We start from the raw sequence: 23,081 nt of genomic DNA on the forward strand, positions 1-23,081 counted from the left end.
CACTATCTGATACTGCTGGGTATAGTGATGCTGAAATAGCTAATATTCGTTATTCTGAGACTTTTGAAGCAGTGCTTGGGCCTGACAAGGCGGTTGATGTTTACAATGATTTGATAAAACTCAAGAAACGTGAGGTGGACTTCTATCTTTATGGGGTCACGCTGTCACACTAGCACAAGGAAAAGATGTTACCACACGGTTTCAGAATAAAAAAATCAGCCCATAGAGGATGCACTGACGTGGATTTTTGCAAAAAATGGATTGCAATTCTGAATAAATGCTCTTTTGATCTCACGATTTTAGTAATAGAACAATCAAGTAAAGAGATAGTTAACATCAAGAAGGACATTGATGACATTATGACCAGACATGGTGACACGCTGGTGGCTGATGCCAATACCAATTGGATGGACAAGATCCAGACCACCATGGATGCTTAACGCAGCAAATTAATCAATTACAACAAAGAAAAACTACGTTTGGTTACAGCAGACTACAAGGAGCGCAGGGTTTATTGTTGGGTCTTGGGCCTAGGCGACACCGCCACTGGCAGAGGTTGCTGAACAAGGAATCGTGAATCAAGCAAAAAGACCGGGTACGTCACAAGTGATACGGATTTGTCCGATACCACAGACAACACAACTGCAGAGCCTTTTTTAGGACAGGCAACGGTTGGATCGACAAAGCCACCACTACATGGCACAGACATCGCAGAACGATCAGGAGAGGCGGGCACAAGTCGGCGGTATCCAGAGTGAGAAAACAAGAGAGGAAGAGGAATGAAACGACAACCTTAGAAACTGTGATTTTCAACCTCTCGGACTACATGCTCACAGAGGCTGAACTTAGCGTACTACAAAGACGCCTCTCCTTTGTCCCCACATTAAACCAGAATCCCTTTGACTGGGAGGTGGACATGTACAAGTTCCATCGCCACTTAAAACGTAAAGACTTCTACAGCAGAATAGAACCCACGCCGGCCCTCATGAGCTCAACTACAAAGACCTTCAAGACCAAGAGCACCTTTGATCCACAGTCTACTAACTACAACATTTCAACGTTTATGAACCTTCTCCAAAATGAGACGCAACAGGATCAAGAGCTATCATACTAGCTTTTACAACCTCACCAAGGAAGAACGGCATGCCCTAAGACTTTGAAAAACAATAAGACAATCATCATCCGTGCTGCGGATAAGGGTGGTGTCATTGTCCTGATGACATACACTTATTATAGGCAAGAGGTTGAGCAGCAGTTGGCCAACACCAGCCATTATAGACGCCTGCAGGGGGATCCAACCAACTCCTACAAGAAGGAGATTGATACTGTTATACAACTTGGTTTGACCAACAATTGGATCACGGAAGACACAGCAAAATTTTTCACACTGAACCATCCAAGAAAGCCATTTTTATATACTCTTCCAAAACTACACAAGTCCATGACACAGCCACTAGGAAGGCCCATCATATCCACTAAGGGATCACTTTGCCATCCACTATCACAGTATGTGGACTTCTTCCTGCAACCCATGGTTGTACGCATGGAATAATTTGTTAAGGATACCACTGATTTCATTGTGAAAATCAATAATCTTTCCTTTGATCCCACAGAAAGTCTACTCGTGCCTTTAGACATTTCAAGCTTGTATACCAACATCCCACACAATGAGGGTCTTGACGTGATCCAGACACAGTTAAGTGATTTTCAAGATCACATGTGTCCCCCATCTGAGTTTCTATTATTGCTCATTGAAATAATTCTGCACAATAATTTTTTTTTTTTTTTTTTTTTATTTTGTAATCGGATTACAAACCACATCCATGCACATTTGAACAGGGCAATATACAATAAGATGCTTTCATGTACATACATGGAGAATTGCAAAATACAATGAATTGTTTTTCAACACACCATATTGTATCGTAGATCTTGTCATCTATTCAGAGTTAGGCATATCAGTTTCGTTCAGGTAGTTCGGTGCCATATTCATTAGCGCTATCAGGTTAATGTCCTAATGTGTACGCACACACACACACGCACCCACATTCCAAGTGACTACTTTGCACACACCCTTTTTTTGTGTGCCTGAGTTTTATTTAATCTCATCTGGCCCCAGTAACTCATAGTTGTTAGTACATACATTGTGCTTGAAGTCCTTTCAAAGATACAATCAACAAAATAGATATCACTTGAAGATATACTAGTAGATCGTTACAGTGTGCCCTGTAGGCAATAAGTTGGTTTATCTCACACTGCTAGAGCTGGTGCCTAGGAAGGCAGTGGTTGTAGATTCTAGTCCTGTTGGGTCTGACACCAGTACACCATTCCAGTCACTAGGTGCCTTAGGCTTATCATTTCTCTCTCTCTCATTTTTTTTAGGAAAAATGTGATGGAATCTAAAGCAAGAAAATGAATTTATAATCTACCAATTAGATTTTAAGCTCTTCGGAGCAGGGACTCCTTGTCCTAAATGTTACTTTTTTGTATGAAGCACTTATTCCCATGATCTGTTAGTTGTATTATTTGTTATTTATATGATTGTCACGTGTATTACTACTGTACTGTGAAGTGCTATGTACTTTAATGGCGCTATATAACTAAAGACATACATACATTTATAACCAAACCACAAGATTCTAGTAAAGAAATGTGTTGGAAAAAGCATTAGCCTTCTCTCTCTCAGATATTATTTCATGTGCACTTCTAATATTTTCATAGTCACTATACAATGTTTCTTGTTAATCTCTCTAAAAAACAAAAGTACAGACTCAGGAACATGATCCCCCAGAAAAATACACCCGGTTGAACCATTTAAAAAAGCTGCTTGTCTATATTGCAAGATTTAGTACTAATTTAGTACCAAACAATTGATGTACATAAGTCTCTGTAAAATTACACATTTTCAATATGAATGAGAAAATCCTATAAATTGTGTTAATTTAGAATCAGTGGTACACCTAGATCCAACATTCATACATGTGCATAAAACAATTTACATACTGTACTGACACATTTCAAGAGCTATTTCAGCTGCAGTGGTCTAAAATGATCCACATACAATAAGAAAATGGAATCGTACCCATTGACATTGCTTCAATAGGTAGTTTGGCTACATATAGTTTTGTCTAATTTCTAAATGTATGTATTTATTTTTTACTTGAATTATGTTTTGGGCTCAGACTTTAAGTACATTGCTTAAATGTATTAAATAAGTAAATCAATAAAAAGTAAATCTTACCTTTCTGTAGCTCCAATGCTGATTACCCTTCATGCCATGACAATCATACAGCGTGACAGGGCTGTTATGAGAAATTGCATCAAAGCAGAATTTCCTGGTATGCAGTGGTTCCCCAGGGCGTATGTCCTCTCTCCAGCCAAAGGTGAAAAGCTATGGGACACCACCAAACAAGGTTAAGAAGATGATGAAAGCAATGCAAAGTGGCGGTAACAACACTCAGAGATTAGTGGCTGCTTTGTGTATTGTGTTGCCCATAATTTGGACTAACATAAAAGTCCTTCATAGAAACTTTCTTACAACTTTCAGGAACATAGGGCTATTTTATTAATATGGCTACAATGGCTTGCATTACTATATGGTTATTACGGTTTATTTCACCTGAGTTTGTTCACTTTGTAGCTCTTGGGTAAATTATTAGCACATCTGTGCAAGAAAACTTTAAATGAAAACAGAAGCAGACAGTGTGTGGTATCTGTATTTTGGAAAGTTGCTGTAAAATAATACAAACAAAATGTATTTGATTAAAGGTCCACACAGAGTGTTAATGGGTTGATATAGCCTACGTTTTGTGGCGTGTGCTCTGAATATTGGCTTGTCCTTAAGTGAATTTGCTGGTTAAAACTTTAGTAGCAGACGGACCTGGCAATGGCTTGCAGTCCTATCTAGCAGTGAACGAGTTAAGTCAACTTCATTTGAAATCTCAAATGTTCCTTACAAGTGCAGTCACAAATGATTAATTTATTATTATTCAATTTGTATTCTTATTATTTAATCTTTCTGTCCATCCTAATAACGTATTGCATTTTGGGAATCTCTGGCAAATGTATCTTTTATATTCATGCAAAAAAAAAAAAGCGAGGGGGTCTGGTTTATGGCACAACAAAATTCACTTTGAACATCGCTACAGAACAGTTTAATCAGCCATACACAATCTCCTAATGGATTTGAAAAAAAATGAAACATACTGTATCAGGGACACGGCAGAAACAATAAAAACTCAGGTGTTTTATTTTACTGTATTGTAATTTATGTTGCTAAATGGTAGTGGGCTAAAAACTCTTCAGGCTGCAGTAATGCCCTCTAGCAGATGTTAAAACTATGGATTGCTATTTACTAACCATACGGAAATACTGTTATGGAAGTGTATTTGAGGATAAAGGCGTTATTAGTACACTGTCGACTGCTAGTGTGTTAATTATACTTTTTTTTAGAATCTCTGAGGGCTCCACATTAATCACAATAGGCAGTAAGGAGCTGTAACATGCAGTGGAGCTTAGAACGTTATCGGCATTTCAGTGCAATCTGCTAGATTGATGGTTTCTAGTGTCTCACATGTTCTTTTTCAACATGCTTGAACAGAACCAAGCAGGAACCAGGACTTACTAGAAAAAATAAAGTACATTTCAATGCATATATCCTTGCTAATAGTTTTTGAATAAATCAATAACAACAAATCCTAACTTTCAATAATGAATCCTTTTGTTTTTACGTCCTTTAATTGTTCAAGGAGCCTACAATGCATGGGAAAGGAAAGCTTTATGTAAATGAAAATGACAGTAATCAGTGGTGCATACAGATGTAGCCAGCCTTACAGCCTTACAAGAAAAGCAAAATGCTGCAGCTCTGAGGACAATTGAAGCCGATGTAACCCCTTGTTATTTCCCTAAGGCTGAGTCCCCACTGGCGCAGAGCGCGCTCATGCTTGGTGAGCGCTTAAAGCATGAGCGCCGGGTGTCCTTCATTTACGGGCGCGCTGGAGGGGGGGTGGGGGGGTTTGCGGCTAGTTGAGCGCGCGGGAAAGTATAATTTTTTTGTTTATCTAAGCACCAAGCGCGTCTGCCCACGCAAGAGCGCATGCGCACAGCGTGAGCGGGGACTTACATATATGTATATATGTAAGTAACCGCCGCAAGCGCCGCCGCTCAGCGCAAGCGGGGACGCAGCCTTAGACTGATGTATATATGCTAAGGCGGGGGCCCAAGCCCTACTCCCTGTTATGACCAAGGCTATCAGACTTTATGAGCATGTAGCTTGAAAGTCAGTTAACAGAACACGACACTGGGCCTTTTCTAACCAGAATGTATTGATAGAAAATCCCTACTAACATAGATACCTATAAATATATATATATATATAATTCTCAATAAGGAGGATCATCGACATACAGTCTCAATACATATGCAGGAGTAGAATTTGGGAAGTGATCCACAAGCCAGTGCTCTAGATCAGGGATAGGAAAGCAACATTGCTATGTATAATCACTTGTAGTAAGAATTCCAATAAACAATTCCTATCCCGGATCTAGAGCACCAGCTTGGGGATCACTTCCCTTATTTTCCTGCTCAAACTTTTTTGCCTGGTGGCTCAGAATGGAAGGATCATTATAGATACTTTGATCAAAAAACAATTTTTGTGCACTGTTGCAGGGTACATGCAACTACACACGTGGGTTTCTTGACAAGGCTTATTTATTTAGCCTTAAAAGATATACAGCACACAAAACAAAAATAGCTTTTCATCAGCAAACAAAAGAAAGAATGGCTTTTTCTTCAGCAAACCAAACAAAACAGTTTCTCTTTAGCAGACAGTCTATATATAAGGTAGATAAAGATAAACCGGCGCCAAAAGGAAAATCTGACCAAATATAGTCCAATTCAAAGGGTTGGGATGAGTTCCATGGAAGTGTCCTCAATGCAATCTCAGACAAACAAACATATAAGACCACAACATAAAAGAGAAGAAAAGAGAAAAAAGATCATAGTGCAACTAAATACAAACAACAAATCACTGATATAGTATACAGATATAGACAGTAATTTAATATATAATTAAAAATATACATAAAAAAACAACAAACAATTGCTTGTTGGGCAGGGAACACACTAATAAAGTGATGGCGTCCAGTGGGGCTAAAACTGAAACCCTACTTACAGCACTGCTGAATAGTTAAAGCCTGTACATCAATCACACAGCCCTCCGTGGCCTGGGTATAGAAGGAGGATACACCACAACGTCCGTGTGCTGCTGCACCGCAGGGAAGCTTCTCTCCCGTGGTATCACACCGCCAGCTGCCTCACTCGTCTGCAGACGTATAGGCTCATACGGATGAACACCAGAGCTCTAACCGCCGAGGCCTCCCTGGGACAGTCACGCGGACCTCAGGTCTCGCGAGACCACGTGACATCACCGCTGAGAGCCGAGACAGGGGAAGGAAGCTCGCAGGTGCCAGGCAATGAAACAGCCAAAGCTGCTGGGGATGGGGAGGCAATTGAACAGGAGAAGAACGCCAAATAGTCCTTGCCAATAATAAAAGTCCACCAAACGCGTTTCGTGACGTCAGTCACTTCGTCAGGGGCATGACGAAGTGACTGACGTCACGAAACGCGTTGGGTGGACTTTTATTATTGGCAAGGACTATTTGGCGTTCTTCTCCAGTTCAATTGCCTCCCCATCCCCAGCAGCTTCGGCTGTTTCATTGCCTGGCACCTGCGAGCTTCCTTCCCCTGTCTCGGCTCTCAGCGGTGACGTCACGTGGTCTCGCGAGACCTGAGGTCCGCGTGACTGTCCCAGGGAGGCCTCGGCGGTTAGAGCTCTGGTGTTCATCCGTATGAGCCTATACGTCTGCAGACGAGTGAGGCAGCTGGCGGTGTGATACCATGGGAGAGGAGCTTCCCTGCGGTGCAGCAGCACACGGACGTTGTGGTGTATCCTCCTTCTATACCCAGGCCACGGAGGGCTGTGTGATTGATGTACAGGCTTTAACTATTCAGCAGTGCTGTAAGTAGGGTTTCAGTTTTAGCCCCACTGGACGCCATCACTTTATTAGTGTGTTCCCTGCACAACAAGCAATTGTTTGTTGTTTTTTAATGTGTATTTTTAATTATATATTAAATTACTGTCTATATCTGTATACTATATCAGTGATTTGTTGTTTGTATTTAGTTGCACTATGATCTTTTTTCTCTTTTCTTCTCTTTTATGTTGTGGTCTTATATGTTTGTTTGTCTGAGATTGCATTGAGGACACTTCCATGGAACTCATCCCAACCCTTTGAATTGGACTATATTTGGTCAGATTTTCCTTTTGGCGCCGGTTTATCTTTATCTATTGTCATTTTTTGGTTTGTGTCACCTATTGTGCCTGGCAGCCTTTGCCTAATATTTTAGGAGTTTATATATTATTAGTTGTTATTATACACTAATTTTTGCATTTTAAGCATTAGCGCTGTTCCCACTGCCCTTTCCCTTTATCTATATATAAGGTAGCTACCCTTTTTCTATGCAGGGGACAGGCAGTTCACAATTCAACTACTTTGCTAATCAGACCTTGTATCAGTAATCTCTTCAGCAGCTTACTCCTCTCTCTTCAACAGCCAGCACCCATGTGTCTACAGCCTGGGGTTTTAACACACCTTGATTAGGCAGCTGGGTTCCAACTAATTGTCCTGAGGTTCCCAGCTGAAGTTAACCTAGTCAGTGCTGCACTGCAGACTAGACATAGGTTTTCCAGGCATATAGCTGGTGGCTTTTATTTACCCTGTCACATGCACACTTGCTCAAGTTTAATTATTATTTGAGTAAAAATATCCCGGTCATTGCTGGACAAAACTTTTTGGTTACCTTTTAAATAGCCTTTTCTTGTTTGGATTGCGGACTATATACAGTGGTAGACACACTTATTTATAATGGGGAAAAAAGTGTGTGTGCTGAGCATGGGCATTTAAAGTGAAACTTCTTTGTCTTTTGTTACTGTTTTGTCACAGAAATTGTATTCGTGATGGTGATGTTTTTAATTAAAAATCAAAACACAATTTCAGTGCCAAAACGCAAAGAAGTTTGACTTGGAACGTGTTATTTAGCTATATGCACTACTATATTTATAGTAACTGTGAATTCCTTTTGTGTGTTTGTGCGTCACTGTGTGTGCGCGCATCAGTCAGTGTGTGTGTGTGTGTGTGTGTGGCGTTAGTCAGTGTGTGTGTGTGGCGTTAGTCAGTGTGTGTGTGTGTGTGCGTGTGTGTCAGTCATCCTTGTGGGGGCTGGCAGCAGTCCACTGTTGAAGGCCAAAAGAAGAGGTAAGAGAGTGAAAGCGGGAAGCCCAAGGGAGAGAGGGGTCATCAATGTGGCAGTCGAAGTCTCTAAGGAGAAGATCGGGGGAGTCCGAGGAGAGAAAGAGGGAGAGCCAGGATTCAAAGTGTGAGAGAAAGGCAGAAGGGGGATGAGTAGAGGTTGGTGGGCGATAGATGTTAGCCACGTGGACAGGGAGAGGAGAGAATATCTGGACAGTATGAGCCTCAAAGAAGGGAAAAGCAAGAGAGGGAGGAATAGGAAGGGTACGGTAATGGCAGAGAGAGGAGAGGAAGAGCCCCACACCTCCACCCCTGCCATCATGGCACGGAGTGTGCGAGCATAAAGGCCACCATAAGAGAGGGCAGCTTCCAGAGCAGAGTCAGACTGAGTGAGCCAGGTCTCAGTTATAGCAAATAGGAGCATAGAGTGAGAGAGAAAGAAGTAATGCACAGAGAGGAACTTGTTAGAGAGGGAGAGAGCATTACAAAGGGCACAGGAGAAAGGGAGAGAGGAGGGAGGATGGCAAGGGATGGGTATGAGGTTGGAGGGGTTTACACCAGAAGGGGTAGAAGTTGCATTTGGCAGGTGAGGACGAGAGCAAGTAGAAATAAGGCAGGGACCAGGATTGGATATCCCCAGAAGCAAGGAGGAGAAGCATGGAAAGAAGAGAACGTGTGAGGATGAATTGTAGGGGTGTATTTTAGTACAGGGGGTATAGCTCTGTAGTGACAGAGGGCACATGTAAGAAAGTAGTTCATGTGAACGGTGAAGTGGTGAAGGAAGAAGAGATGGAGATATTTGAATAGAGTAAGAGACATAATGAGGCTGGTAGAAAAATGTGCAGTCTGGGATTGATAAGATCCTCCTTTCCAGCGTAGATCAAATGAAGGAATCAGGGCCCGAAGGGTGGGGCGCATTACATACTAACCATACTAGTAACCCTTAGAGGGGTGGTTACACTCTCCCCTAAGTAAACCCAATGTGCCCCCAACATTGCGTACACACACACACACACACACACACACACACACACATCAATAATGCTAAAATATACATATATACATATAAAGTTTGTTATAAAAAATCTATAATAAACTATAATATTTTAGCACATGAACATATTCAAACTTGTGCACCTAACCTTATCCAGGTAGCTGGGCTATACACACATGGGGCTTACAGCAGGTGTATACTCTTTTATATTACCACCTCAAATATTTTAATGGAGGATTCAAACATGGCAGTAGGAGCAGAACACAATATATCTCCTGTCCCGAAGAGGGTAGAGTAGTACACATGAAACTATAGTGAGCATAATCATTACTGTAATGACATCGGACCCAGACGGAATAAGACACATCACTAGTGCATAGGTGGGTAGCAACACACAGACTACCAATAAAAGGCTGGATCGGGCTTCCTAACCATTCCAACCTTACCATCAGGTACTTCTACATAGTGAACCCGTTTAGCCCCCTTTTCATTTATATAATCCACCCGGTCTTGGCCATACATTGTAACTAGTGGCTCCTAAACATATTTACGATATGCATAGTATTTTGCGGGACATAGGGGTATTCATAACCCAAGGTCTCGTTGACCCGATCACAGATCATGTGATCAGCCTGACCCAGCCGTGTTAGCTAATGTCCCATTGGAGCACTGTGTTGATCCCAGAATAATGGCTTCTCTTTGAGAAGTTCAGCCATAACCATGTCCCACTGTACATCATCACTGAAAAATAAGCGATCATATAGTTCAAGGGTTGTGCAAACTAGGAGGATGCGCAAGATTTCTCTGGGGAGGCGGGGGCAGTTGCAGAGGCCCTGTGCTTTTCCCCAAGGTATTAAAATTAAATGCTGGGGGATCGCGTGAGGCCTCTGCAACCTCAACTTGCCGAGATTCAGCCGGTGTCTGGAAGCGTCTCCATGGCAACCCAGTGTAATTTGACGCTGCACTAAGCGAAGGGGGGGGGGCGCGAGCACCAGGGGGACACAAGGCAGGAGCAAAAGTTTGCACATCCCTGATCTAGTTCTTCAGTGTAACGTATATAGGCCTCATTTTCCACCTCAGAGTTCATAAAGCACTCAGTAAACAAACTGGCAGGATCAAGGCGTGGCTCATATTGATCTGTTTCCCCAGACTGTCACTGGAGAGCTCAGAGGGGAGGACATGGCCACACAATTCGCGCCACTAGGCAACGGGCTCCACACATCGTTGCCACCATGCATTCTTGCATCTTTGCTGGGAAACGCAGTCCATCTTTAACTTGTCGGGAGACACTGTCCTTCTTGACTGAGTGGGAAATGCTGTCCCTCTTCACTGGGTGGGAAATGCTGTCTGTCTTAACTTAAGCTAAAACATTTCTGGTAGCGAGGGGTTGGGCTTGACATCATTTTGCTGTACTGGGGCTTTATAGCCCTAAATGCACTTAATTTTGATCAACAGTTACTTATGACCTGTGCACACACTTTTCTCAAAGACACAATTTTGGCTCTGCGGTAGGCTAGTACCATTGGGTGCGAATCGCTGTAATTTTCCATCTACCTCTCCTTTATTCGGGATTGATGCAATTTTAACTGTTGTATATCAGGAAAGCATTGCAATACATTTTCCACACTGTTTTTTCTCCTTATTTCAGCAATGCTCTGGCCTTCCTCAACGGATTTGTACTATGTTGTCAAAGTCCACATAAAACAAACTCTGTACCCTAAAAGTTCCAAAATGGGAAAACCAAAAACATTCTCTTTCTATTGCTTGCCTAGTCCCACGTTAGGCGCCAACTGTAACCCTCCCTGCTGGCTTCTGGAGAGATTACATTGGTGTGTTAAATAGGGCTACTCAGCATGGGTTACCTTGATTCAGGGTGCTAGATTCAGGCAGCTGGGTGAAGAAAGTAACAAGATTTTGGAATTATGGGCGCCAGGAACATTTGTCCGTTTGTCTTTTATTTAGGCCCCAGCATGGGGATCACACAAAACACTTCAGACAACATTGTACATTTTCTTTATTTCTTTATTGTTATCGATGATGATGTACTTCCATGAATGCCCATTCTTAACACTCAGTGGGAGATACAGTATATCTCTTAGTTGCTTAACTGGTCTGAGACCATGGGCACTTTATTTTTTCTGTTCGGGATACCTCTCTGTATTTTCCCTGTAGTGCTAGGCCCCTTGGGGATCCTAGCGGGTCTTATACAAGTGACCCCAATAACTTTTGTTGGGGCTGGAACTGGCACTTCACCTGCAGCAAGAGAGGGCTGTTAACGCAGATCCGCAAGTCCTCGTTACTGAGGCCCTCTGCGGCATGCCGTTTTCATATTTCGTTTCTTTTTTTGGACTCCCTTAATCTTCTTCTTGGATCCCAACTTAACCATCGAAGTGTCGCTAGCTACAACTTAATAAAGTAATGGGGGGCCTGGTCTGTACAATTGTATTATGAACATCTTTATCTCTCCTCCCCAAGGCTTCTCTCCTCTTGTCCTCCTGAACCTGCCTTTTCGAACCTTCCCCTCCCCTTATGTATTCTCCATGATGCCATGGCAACACAGGATGGGGCCAGTACATACTAACCATACTAGTAACCCTTTAGAGGAGAGGGTAACTACACTTGTATATCAGAATTAACCAAAAGCAACCAGCAACTATAGGCTGGTAACACTGAGTGTGAGGGATGGGCACTCTTGCTAGCTGGCTGTCCTTTGTCTTAAACAAATTAGGTTTGCAAATCATAAATTCCTGCAAACTTTGCTTTGTGGTTCAGAATGATTGCCACCTAGCAACAGCTTGTGGGAAAAAAGCACACACACAATACTTGCTCTAAAATGTAATAAATTCATCAAACATTAGTGGTTTCTGTTAAAGATTTGCAAAAGTACATCAAAAGAGAAATACCACCAGTCCTTTCCTTCATAATAAATCTAAAGATGTATGAAACCTACTTTTATAATCACTCCTGGGAAAATAATCTCTTTGATGTGAAGGCATCAGTGTACATGACTTTCTTTGCTGAAAGGAGCCATGCCTTCTAACAGTATTATGTCACTATAAGTCCCATGGAATGGGAACATTTTCCTTAAAAAAACAAAAAAAACAACGTATGCTGAACAAAAGAATATTATCAATATATTAAGCCAAAAACAAAACTTTTTGGAACCTTTGATGAAAGCGTAGAGTTGTGCAAATTTTTTTTAAATAATGTTAATAGTATTAAACCTTTAAAAAGATGGGTGACCTATGACTGTACTCGACTGACAGGTGATAGCTAGTAAAAATACCTAACAATAAATAGACAGGCTAAAAATGATTCCAGGAGCAGCCTGTGAGGGGGATTGCTGATATTAGTCTTTGTAGGGCCGAATGATTCCTTCCAGGAAGTACTCGGTTTCTTGTGAATCGTTTAGAGTACAAATAATGTTCCTTATCTCGTGTTTGAAGTGTGATGTCTATTAGTGTGGGATGTAAGGATGAACATTAGTAAGAAGGAGTCTATTTCTGCAGTTTTTCTTAAATCCACAGGGTGGCAGCAAAGTTCAGTGTCGTTGTGGTGTCTGTGCTAGCAGTGTAGCCAATCGGACAAGCCTGTGTGACGTATAGGGAGCTTGAGTAATGAATCCGCGGGAGATACAAAGTTGCAAAGTGTCAGGTTGATACAAAGTCCATGTATTGTATCTATTGGGAATCAGCTGGTGAACACAGGCTTTTAGATCAGACACTCTTCTGCGCTGCCTCACTGCTGGCCGCTCACGGCTGCTCATGGCATGTGATGTCACACGCCACCATGTGACCCGACGTACGTTTCGCTGATTGGCTCTGCTTCATCTGGGGTCCCGCAGATCCATTACTCCAGCTCCCTCTATGTCACACAGGCTTGTCCGATTTTCTTCTAGCACAGACACCACCACAACACTGAATTCTGCTGCCACCCTGTGGATTTAAGAAAAACTGCAGAAATAGACTCTTTCCTTTTGCATACTAATCAGGAGGATGTCCCGAATAACGGCTTCTCTTTGGGAAGCTCAGCCATAACCATGTCCCACTGTACATCGTCACTGAAAAATAAGCGATCATCTAGTTCAGGGGTGCGAAAACTGGGGGGCGCGCAATATTTTTCTTGGGGGGGTGCGGGTGGTTGCAGAGGCCCTATGCTTTTCCCCTAGGCATTCAAATTAAATGCCGGGGGATCACGTGAGGCCTCTGCAACTTCAACTTACCGAAATTCATCTGGTGTCTGGACGTTTCTACATGGCAACGTGGCGTCATTTGACGCTGCACTAAGCGAAGGGGGGGGGGGGGCACAAGGCAGGGGGACACAGGAGCAAAACTTTGCACACCACTGATATTGTTCTTCAGTGCGAGGTATATAAGCCACATTTTGCTTCTCAGAGTGCATAAAGCACTCCGCCCACTATAGCCCTATCTTAACCCGTCGGACAGACACCAATCATGTCATACCAATGTCCTGCACCATCCTGCAGCAAATCTGTGTTGCCATGGAACTTCATCTACGTGTGTTTCTCCAGATTCCAGAGTGGCCGGGCAAATGGTGCAATCTGGCAACATGGCAGCCACCGGGCATTTCCCTATGCAGGGGCGAGAAGGCGGTGTTCCTATTTCGATTGTTTCAGACAGAGGTACTCAATTCATTTCTAAGTTTTGGCAAGCTTTTTCTCAGAGACTTGGCATTTCCCTTCTATTTTCCTCGGGTTATCACCCACAAACCAACGGGCAGACGGAGAGAATGAATCAGACTCTGGAACAGTATCTCAGATGCTTCGTGTCGGAATCACAAGACAATTGAGTGGACCTATTACCCTGGGCTGAGTTTGCCATTAACTCATTAAAAAACGAATCCACGCAAGAGTCACCTTTTTTCATTAACTATGGATTCCATCCCAGCAGTCTTCCCCTCTCCTCCCTCCCCTCTGGTGTTCCTGCAGCAGATTCTCACATTTCCAGTCTTCAAAATTCTTGGAAAAAGATCCTAAAAGCTTTGCAAGGTTCCGTTCAAAGACAAAAGACGCAAGCTGATCGGCGACGTCAAGTGGGCCCAGTATTCAAACCCGGAGACAGAGTTTGGCTATCTTCCAAGAATATCAAGCTTAAGACTCCTTCCCAGAAACTGGCCCCGAGATTTTTTTGTCCTTTCAAGGTCCTCGAAAGGATCAATCTGGTCGCATCCCGACTTGCACTCCCTCCTACTATGAGGATCCCCTCTCTATTCCACGTGTCTCTACTGAAGCCCTTGATCCAAAATACCCATTTTCCGGACCGCCCTCAGAGACCTAATCCAGTCGTTATACAAGGACAACAAGAATTCAAAGTCCAGTATACTCGATTCTCGTTGGTCCAGGGGCAGACTTCAGTTTCTCGTACACTGGAAAGGATATGGCCCGGAGGAACGCTCCTGGATACCATATCATCACATTCATGCCCCAGCACTCCTCAGACAGTTCCATCAGAAGTTTCCTCATAGACCTTGGGAGGATCGTCCGGAGTCCGATCCTCAAGGGGAGGATACTGTAACGGATCGGGGGACTCGCACTTCCCAGCGTGCCCCGTCACCCCAGGTCCCACGGAGGCTAGCTGTCCCGCTCCCCTACGTCCCCAATCTCTATCCTCTTCCCAGAGCTGTTCCTCCACGGCATGGTCCGCATGCCCTGGCACACATTCTGCGCACGCGCGCGGTTCCCTCACCTAGCGTGCGCGCTCCCGATCGCTTACCTCCTATCGAGGTACACGTGCCCCTCAGTGTGTCTCCACCATCCCAGTCCCTTCCCTACCTGGTTCCTCTGCTCCTCCTTCCCCTCTGTCTCTCGTTCCGAGTGCCTCCTCCGCGATGCTGCCCCCACACCCTGGCACACGCGCGGTGTGCGCGCATAACAATGTTACAGAAGGCGCGTGCACCCGCTCTAGTTATCAGCCATCTCCAGGCACTGGCTCCGCCCCCGTCAGTTTCAGGCAATTACCCTTGATTACCTCCCTGTCTCCTCCCCTGTTCTCACAGACCTATTCCTGCAATTACCCACTCAAACCTCTGCTCCTCCCTTCACCCCTATTGGCCCTTCTTCCCATATAACCCCACTGTCCTCTCAGTCCTTGCTCTGCATAGCTTTCCTGTAGCTCCTGTGTGTGCAGTGTCTATGCCTAGCTCCCTTGTCTGTTTCAGCTCTGGTTCCTGTCCCTGCCCCCGTTTGGATTCCCTTGGTTATAACTTGAACTCTGCTTTGGACTTGACTACGCTGCCTTCTCCTGCCCTTGAACCCTGGCTTTCGGACATCCCTACGTTGCTCTCTCCAACCCCTGAACTCTGGCACTTGGACATTACCCTCCGACCTCTGGCACCCCGGACTCAGCAAGTATAATGTTAACCCTTACTCACCAGGCCTGGCAACGCTACTACTGCACTCCGGGCACGCCCTCACTGCTGTGGGTGCGTGTTATATCCTTACCCACCTCAGTACTGGGGACTGGCCAGGTCTGCGGGCATACAGGAGTTACAGGATCCTGATTACTCCAACTCCCTATATGTCACACAGGCTTGTCCGATTTTCTACACTGCTAGCACAGACACCCCAACAACACTGAACTCTGCCGCCACCCTGTGGATTTAAGAAAAACTGCAGAAATAGACTCTTTCCTTCTACTTACTAATCAGGAGGATGTCAGGAGTCTGGGGGTGGGGCCAATGTGAGGAGGAAACAGCATGGAGTGGTGAGAGGTGTGTGTGTCTCAAGCACATCCACACCTTTTACAATTGTGTCCCGTATTTTTGGAGAATCCACCTGGCAACTGTCGCTGTGCACTGAGAATTATGTGCCAAACGTGCACATTTCTACAATGTATTTGATCCAATTATCACAACTTTCACCACAAACTCCTCGTGTACTGTATGTGTATCTGCTCATAAGAGGTGGAGTTATAGGATGGATGAACTGATGCCCTGGGACCTCTAAGATAGGGAAAATATCTATAATTTGTAATAAATATAATGGTGCATGTTTACTAGCACAACACATGCTTTTAACACTAGATGCCAATATTGTTGTGCTTTTGATTTTACAATCCAAAATGCCACTAAACCACATATGTTGTGAGATACAATGAAAGCTGCTCTGACGAGTTTGCAATCTAATTGTCCATTAGTGAGTGTATTAAAGTGATGGGTCCACTCACAGCTATGATGTTATGCTCCCTAAAGCATTTCCATCTAAAACAGTTTGGAAAGTGGGAGCACCCATAAGAAAATGATCAACCCAACCTTAATAATGGAGAAAAATAAAATTGTCCTCATTTAAAGCAGCAGTCCATCCAAAAAACAAAAAGTAAAATTGTCCTCATTTAAAGCAGCAGTCCATCCAAAAAACAAAAAGTAAAGTCATTGCATAACTGATGGTATTATGTTGTTTACCTATTTCTAACGTTTTATTTTATATACATCTTTACTTTTTGCCGAGTTCTTAAGTTATTATTTCACTGGCACCAAATGTTACTATGACACACTGTTATTTTAATCTGTGTGAGCAGCAGTGGCCATTTTAACCTCCCAAGAAGGCAGCTCTTCAGTAACTGGTATCTCTAGAATTCAACAAATGGATTAAAAAGAAAAGTTGGGAAGGCTAAAAATAGCAGCAATGTGACTTTACACCCACAGAAGGGAGATCTGAAGCAGCACCGCTTGAAACTGTAAACTTGAAAGCAGTGTCGGCTTCACAGGGGCTCAGAGAGTTAACCCTTTAGCATACAGCTGTTTGCTCTACCTGTTTGATGAACAGTGTCTACATCACAACACCAGGACATGCTCAGAGAGCTGCCACTTTACCGCGTTACAGCTGTTTGCTCTAAATGCTTCTTAGCCCTTACAGTGCAGCTACTCATATAAGAAGCCACACATTTTGTGAGTACAACCCTAAAAAAAAGCACCCTGTAAAATTGGATAATTCTATTGAAACAACACTCCCTATAGTGCAAGTTACCAAAATATTAAATGTTCCTTAAATAAAGTTCACTTATTAGCTAGAGTGACTGCCCCTGTTCTGTCTCCACATCACTGACAGCTAGATGGTGGACCGAGACTAATTATTGTGTGGAGACTGTTTATGCATGAATGACAGCACCATCTTCCGGTCTTTAAACAAGGTATAATTACACTGTACATCCAGAATGTTTTTTTCACACATGTAAAAAAACTAAATAAATATATGCATGTATCTTTATCTATAAATATAGATTTTGTTTCCTCACTGCTTGAAATATCTTTTTTTGGGGCCAAAGTGGACATTTTTCATACAGTTTTGCAAAAGTTTTGACGGCTACAAAATCACATAGTCACATAGTTACATAGTTGCATAGTTGCATAGGAGATGCGGTTGAAAAAAGACATAGGTCCATCAAGTTCAACCTATGCTAAATTTAGACGACAGATACTTTATTCTATATCCGTACTTACAGTATATTGATCCAGAGGAAGGCAAACAAAAAACCCCAGTGACAAATGATATCTCATAAGGGGAAAAATAAATTCCTTCCTGACTTTGAGAATTGGCGATCAGATAACTCCCTAGATCAACATCCTTCCCATGTTTACTTATTTAGTATATCCCGATAACCCCTAAGGAAGCTGAAACACGGGAAAGGCGAAACACATAGGGTTTTCTGTCCCTCTGAGGACCCCGTAGCCAGAAACCAGGACATCTGACTCCAACGGGCCGCCGTACTGCTGCACGTGCAGATGCGGAAGTGCCGGCGCCGACAGCCACGAGGATCGTGGAGAATTCATCCAAGGACATGTTTGCTGGACTTTTTGGGCGATCCGGAGTGGTATGAGTGTGCCCTTATAGCACTCAATGCATTAAAGAACTGGGAGAGTACTTTTACTCTACAGCTTTGCTTTAATGTGTAATAAAACTTTATTATGCTATGTCATCTCTATTATACATTTCTTTGAAGAGAGAAGGATTCCTAAAATGAGCTCGCTGGGGTTCTGTGTGTTGTTTGTTAACTTATTTTCAGCTGTTTCAGCTGTTGGAGGTTAGTGGCTCCTCCTTCCCAGGTTTTAAGCCCACCCCTCCATACTTCCCAAGTTAGCATGGCTTCTTCATTCTACCGGATATAGATCCAATGTTGGTCTTTCTCCCTCCTAATAGAGATAAATGAGAATTTTAATCCCAATAGAGGTATTTTAGTAATTTATCTGGTAGTGTTAGGACCTGCGAATTGGGTCTGCCTTGTCGTGGCTCTCAGGCTTACAATGCTTTGGCCAAAGGGTTAAACTAAATGACCCTTTTTCAAGAGAATATATAAGTATTTTACTGTGTATTTTTTTCATGTTGGATATAGCATTGGGCTTCTCTGTCGCTTGTTGAAGAGAGGAGGAGACTGCAGAGACATTCATCATCAATATCCTATCTGAGTGCTTCTTGCACTTATTAGCACTGCACTTATTGGGTTCAAATAGTTTTTTATTGTTATTTTTGTATTCTCTCAATTGCACTTAATTATTTCCCATTTATCTATTCTCACAGTTTCGAGAAACTGTTTTGTTTTTAGCAGCACCGAGGAGCACTTGTATATGTATGTTATTGTATTTTTTTTGTGAAATATTCAGTTTGCGCTTTTTTTTTACACTGTACTGTATATCCCTGTATACCTTTGTTTACATTTCATATAAATGAGAGGATTCAGTGTAACTATTGATTAACATGCAAAATGTACCATTATCAAATCATTATTTAAAAAAGCACCATTAACAGATCAATGTAACTTAAAAACTCTATCACAGTAGATGGACATTCTGAGCAGTAGAGCCAATACAGTACAATCCTAGATGATTCATCTCTTTTAAATGTTTCTTTTTTGTCTAATGCTGCCCTCTGCTGAAAATATTATGAATTACATTTTTCACACAATAAGAAATTGTTATTATCATCATTTATTTGTAAAGCCACAACCTTCAGGGGGGAATATATATTTGATAATTACATTAACAGAATGAGATACAAATAAGGACAAACATGAACAAACAAATACAAAAGGTAATGAGGGCCCTGCTCGTGATAGCTTACAGTCTAGAGGGAATGAGGGACAGTGTTGAAACAAAAGTTAACGTGGCTGCTCATCGTGCGACAGAGTTTGCTTCAGGATGGAATATGGTCCAGTCCATCAGCTGATTCCAGAAAGGTTTGAGGGTGGGGATGTTAGGGAGCATTACATAGCGTGGAGGTTGGTCCAACTGCACAGCTTGTCTTTATGAGGCTGTGAGGTGGGGAGAATCTGATGGTGCATGCTAGGGAATTACAGAAAGAGGGGACAGCACAGGAGAAATCTTGTTGTAGATGGGAGTGACAGGAGGTGATAAGGCAGGAGGAAAGGCGGATGTTGTGGGCAGAACATAGGGGTCCTTTAGGTATGTATATGGGAATGAGGACTAAGATGTGAGTTGGGGGCAGCATCACTGAGACCTTTGTAAGTCAGAGCTAGGGTTTTAAATTTGGTTCTAGAGGATATGGGAAGCCACTGTAGGAATTTGCATAGTGGTGCAGCGAGTATCAGTGAGTGAGGTAGACAAATCTGGCAGCAGCATTGTCGATGTATTGGAGTTCTGATAAGCAGACTAGGGGAATTCCAACCAGAGGCGGATTGGAAGTGAAATGTGCCCCGGCATTTCACTGGCCCTCCTCCAGCGATGTTGTGGTGTCATGACATTGCTGCGTCACGTGACAGTATGTTAACAAGGCAATACGTCACCATGGGACGTCACATCACCATGATGATGAAGACAGATTTCCCAGGTCAAGGACTACAGTTCAGACTGCCCCTTTCCCCCACCCCTGAGCCCCATTTCCCACCCCGCGAGTTCCCTCTATTTCCCTCACTCTTCCCAAGAATTTCTCTCTCCTCCATCTCACCTCTCACTCTCTTCATTAATTACTTTACTCACTCAATCCCCCGCCTCACATGTATTTCTCTTCCCTGCGCATCACTCTTAGTCCCTCTTTTCCCCACTCTCCCCCCTCTGTCACAATTCCCCACACAAAATATACCAAAAAAACAAACCCCCCAATGCAAGAAACTTCCCACCCCCATACCTGGTTTGGCTACTAGTCTGCCCTCCCTGACCTGCAAGCCCTGGTAAGAGCAGGCGGTGTCAGGACCCTTGAGTGACAGGGGAGGAGGAGGTACTAGGTCTGTATTCTTCCCAATCCTGGGTTCAGACCTGGTACCTTCCTCCTACTGTACTTAAATGGTTGCCATACCAAATTTAGCCAGTGTGTCTCTACCGTCGAGAGAGACAGGTAACATGCAGGATTGCTGTGCACTGCATACCCTGGTCCTCTCTCCCTAAGGGGGAGAGGGAGTGATTACATTTCCCTGGCCCTGCTAGAGGGTCAGGGAAGAGTAGGGACTGCTGCGGGGGCCCTTAACCCATAGTGTAGGTCAAGGAACCGTCTGGACGTTGGAGACCTACAGTGAACGGCATTGGGCAGAGGCCCACGTGTTACTGTGTGTACAGAAGAACAATAAAACGGTTTCACTTGAATATAACTCCGGCCTATAGTGTAATCTTTCTGGGGAGAGAGGTAACCGTTTCTACCGTAGGAGATTGCCTCCATACATCTGGAGCCTGCAGCAGATGGAGGCGCTGTGTACCCAGAGATAAGCAACCATAATGTACCCCAGAAACCAGTCCTGTTCTCCCCAACAACATCGGCGGAGACTCAGATATACTGTGATCCAGCAGGTATGCACCAACCTAAACCATGTAATGGCAACATCTCCCAAGGGGTGGGGGAAACAACGTTACACAAACAATAAAAATCCCCACCCCCAAAATATATACAAATCCTCCAAATACATACAAAAAAAAGCAACCTCCCCAACACACATAACTCTCCCATATACACATAAATAAAAACCAAATACATATAAAAAAAACACCACAATGCTAATAAAAAAGTCCCCCAATGCTTATTTAAAAAAATAAAAAAACCAATGCATCCAACCCCCATATACATATCAAAAGAAAACCACCCAGTACATATCAAAAGAAAACCACCCAGTACATATTAATAAAAAAAAAACGTACATATTAAAAAAATCTCAGTACATATTTAAAAAAACCTTAGTTCATATTAAAAAACCCGCAATACTGTACATATTACAAAAAATAGACTTACCATGGAAATGGTCAAGGGGGGCGGGATTACTGCCAGGGAGCCGACTGCCAGAGGGGGCTGACTGTTGGGGGGCGGGGCTTACTGCATGGGGGGGTAACTGTCATGGAGGGTGACTGCCGGGCGGGGGGGGAGGGGGTGTGGTGGCGACTGCCAGGGAGGGTGACTGCCAGGGAAGGATGACTGCCAAGGAGGGGGTTGCTGGAGGAGGGGGGGGGGGTGTGACTGCTTGGGGGGTGACTGCCACAGGGGGGGACTGCCAGGGGAAGGTAGCTTGGTGACTGCTAGATAGAGCAGTTGCCACCAGGCCCCGGCTCTCCCCACTGGCAGGTCTCTTCCTCTCTTTCTGTCCCACGCCGAACACCGCAACTACCTTATGTAACAGGTTTTCCCCCACCCTCTGGGAGATCTCACTATAACACGGTGTCATGTGCTGGTTACCTGCTGGCTCACAGATGTGCTGAGTCTCCATCGTTGTTAGTGGGGAAGACAGGACAGGCTTTTGGGTTGACGGTTGGTTCTTTCTTACTGGTGCGGCACCTCAATCTCTTGTAGGCTCCATGAGTGCTGGAGGCAATCCCTGCAGGAGAACTCTCTTCTGCTATCCCCCTCATCAATTGCACTCTCAAGCAGGGTATATAAAAGAACTGGAACTTTAATCTACAACTTCAATGAATATAGCCTTAACTGATCCAACTGTATTCCTTCCTCCGGATGGTTCCTGGACTCAACCCAGGAGGCTTGAGGCATCCAGAGTCTATCCTCTGCACTTCCCTCACCCCCTGGTGGGATGAGGGGTAGCTGTCCCACTCCCCTAAGGGAGAGGATGGAATTTGATCAGAGCCCTGATTCCACACTCCCAGCAATCACTCTCTCATGGGAGATAACTCAGTCTCTAAATTTTGCTGTGCAGCTCCTTAAGTACCATGGTGGAAGGTCTGAGGTCTGAGCCCCTGATTGGGCAGAACACAGACCCCAGGCCCACCTCTCCCTGCTTACTGCAGGGAAAACCTTGATTGTGCCTAACCAGGACTTACATGTTAGACAGGGCGGATTAGAAGCCAAAATGGCTACACTCTCCCCCTGGTGGAATCTCACGGATCCCTCTGTGTACCTAAATTTGTGTACCACCCTTCAGCTGGAACATCTGGAACAATACATACAGTATTACTATACAGTTTATAGTATACAGTAAATCATATACACTGAATAACCAGGTATTACAGATAACTCCCATACCTAGAGAATCTAATAATATTGGTAAGAGTCCGGCTTTTTAACTAACCTGCCCTTGTGATCAGGAACAGTGCTCGAGTATACCCTCTTAGGACCCTGCTCGAATATGTACTCTACCCAGTACTTATAGTTTCCTTGACCCACCCTCCATACGCTCATGAGATAGCAGACCTTCTCATCATTGTAGTACCTGGAGTGACTACACTTGGAAGAAGTCTATTATAGCATCCAGTAGCCAGTCTTTACTGTTGGCCTCTATCTCCCTCATGATGGTAGTCAAACCCATGGGACTGTCGGAGCCATGGAACTATTAACCTGTCAGCCCGGCTGAGCTTTGTTAATTTACATCCACAGGCCTGGC

At 43.7% G+C, this 23,081-nt stretch overlaps 1 protein-coding gene across 2 annotated transcripts in view; it reads right to left on the reverse strand.

Annotated features, from left to right (window-relative positions):
• GALNTL6 (polypeptide N-acetylgalactosaminyltransferase like 6) overlaps nt 1-23,081 on the reverse strand; it is a 1,501,141-nt gene that overhangs the window by 32,160 nt on the left and 1,445,900 nt on the right. For both annotated transcript variants that reach the window (XM_075611422.1, XM_075611431.1), the window contains exon 12: nt 3,242-3,391. In XM_075611422.1, the coding sequence (XP_075467537.1) occupies nt 3,242-3,391 (150 nt within the window). The remainder of the gene's footprint in view (nt 1-3,241; nt 3,392-23,081) is intronic.

The sequence above is a fragment of the Ascaphus truei genome, chromosome 1 (genome assembly GCF_040206685.1).
Source record: "Ascaphus truei isolate aAscTru1 chromosome 1, aAscTru1.hap1, whole genome shotgun sequence".
NCBI classification, from domain to species: Eukaryota; Metazoa; Chordata; class Amphibia; order Anura; family Ascaphidae; genus Ascaphus; species Ascaphus truei.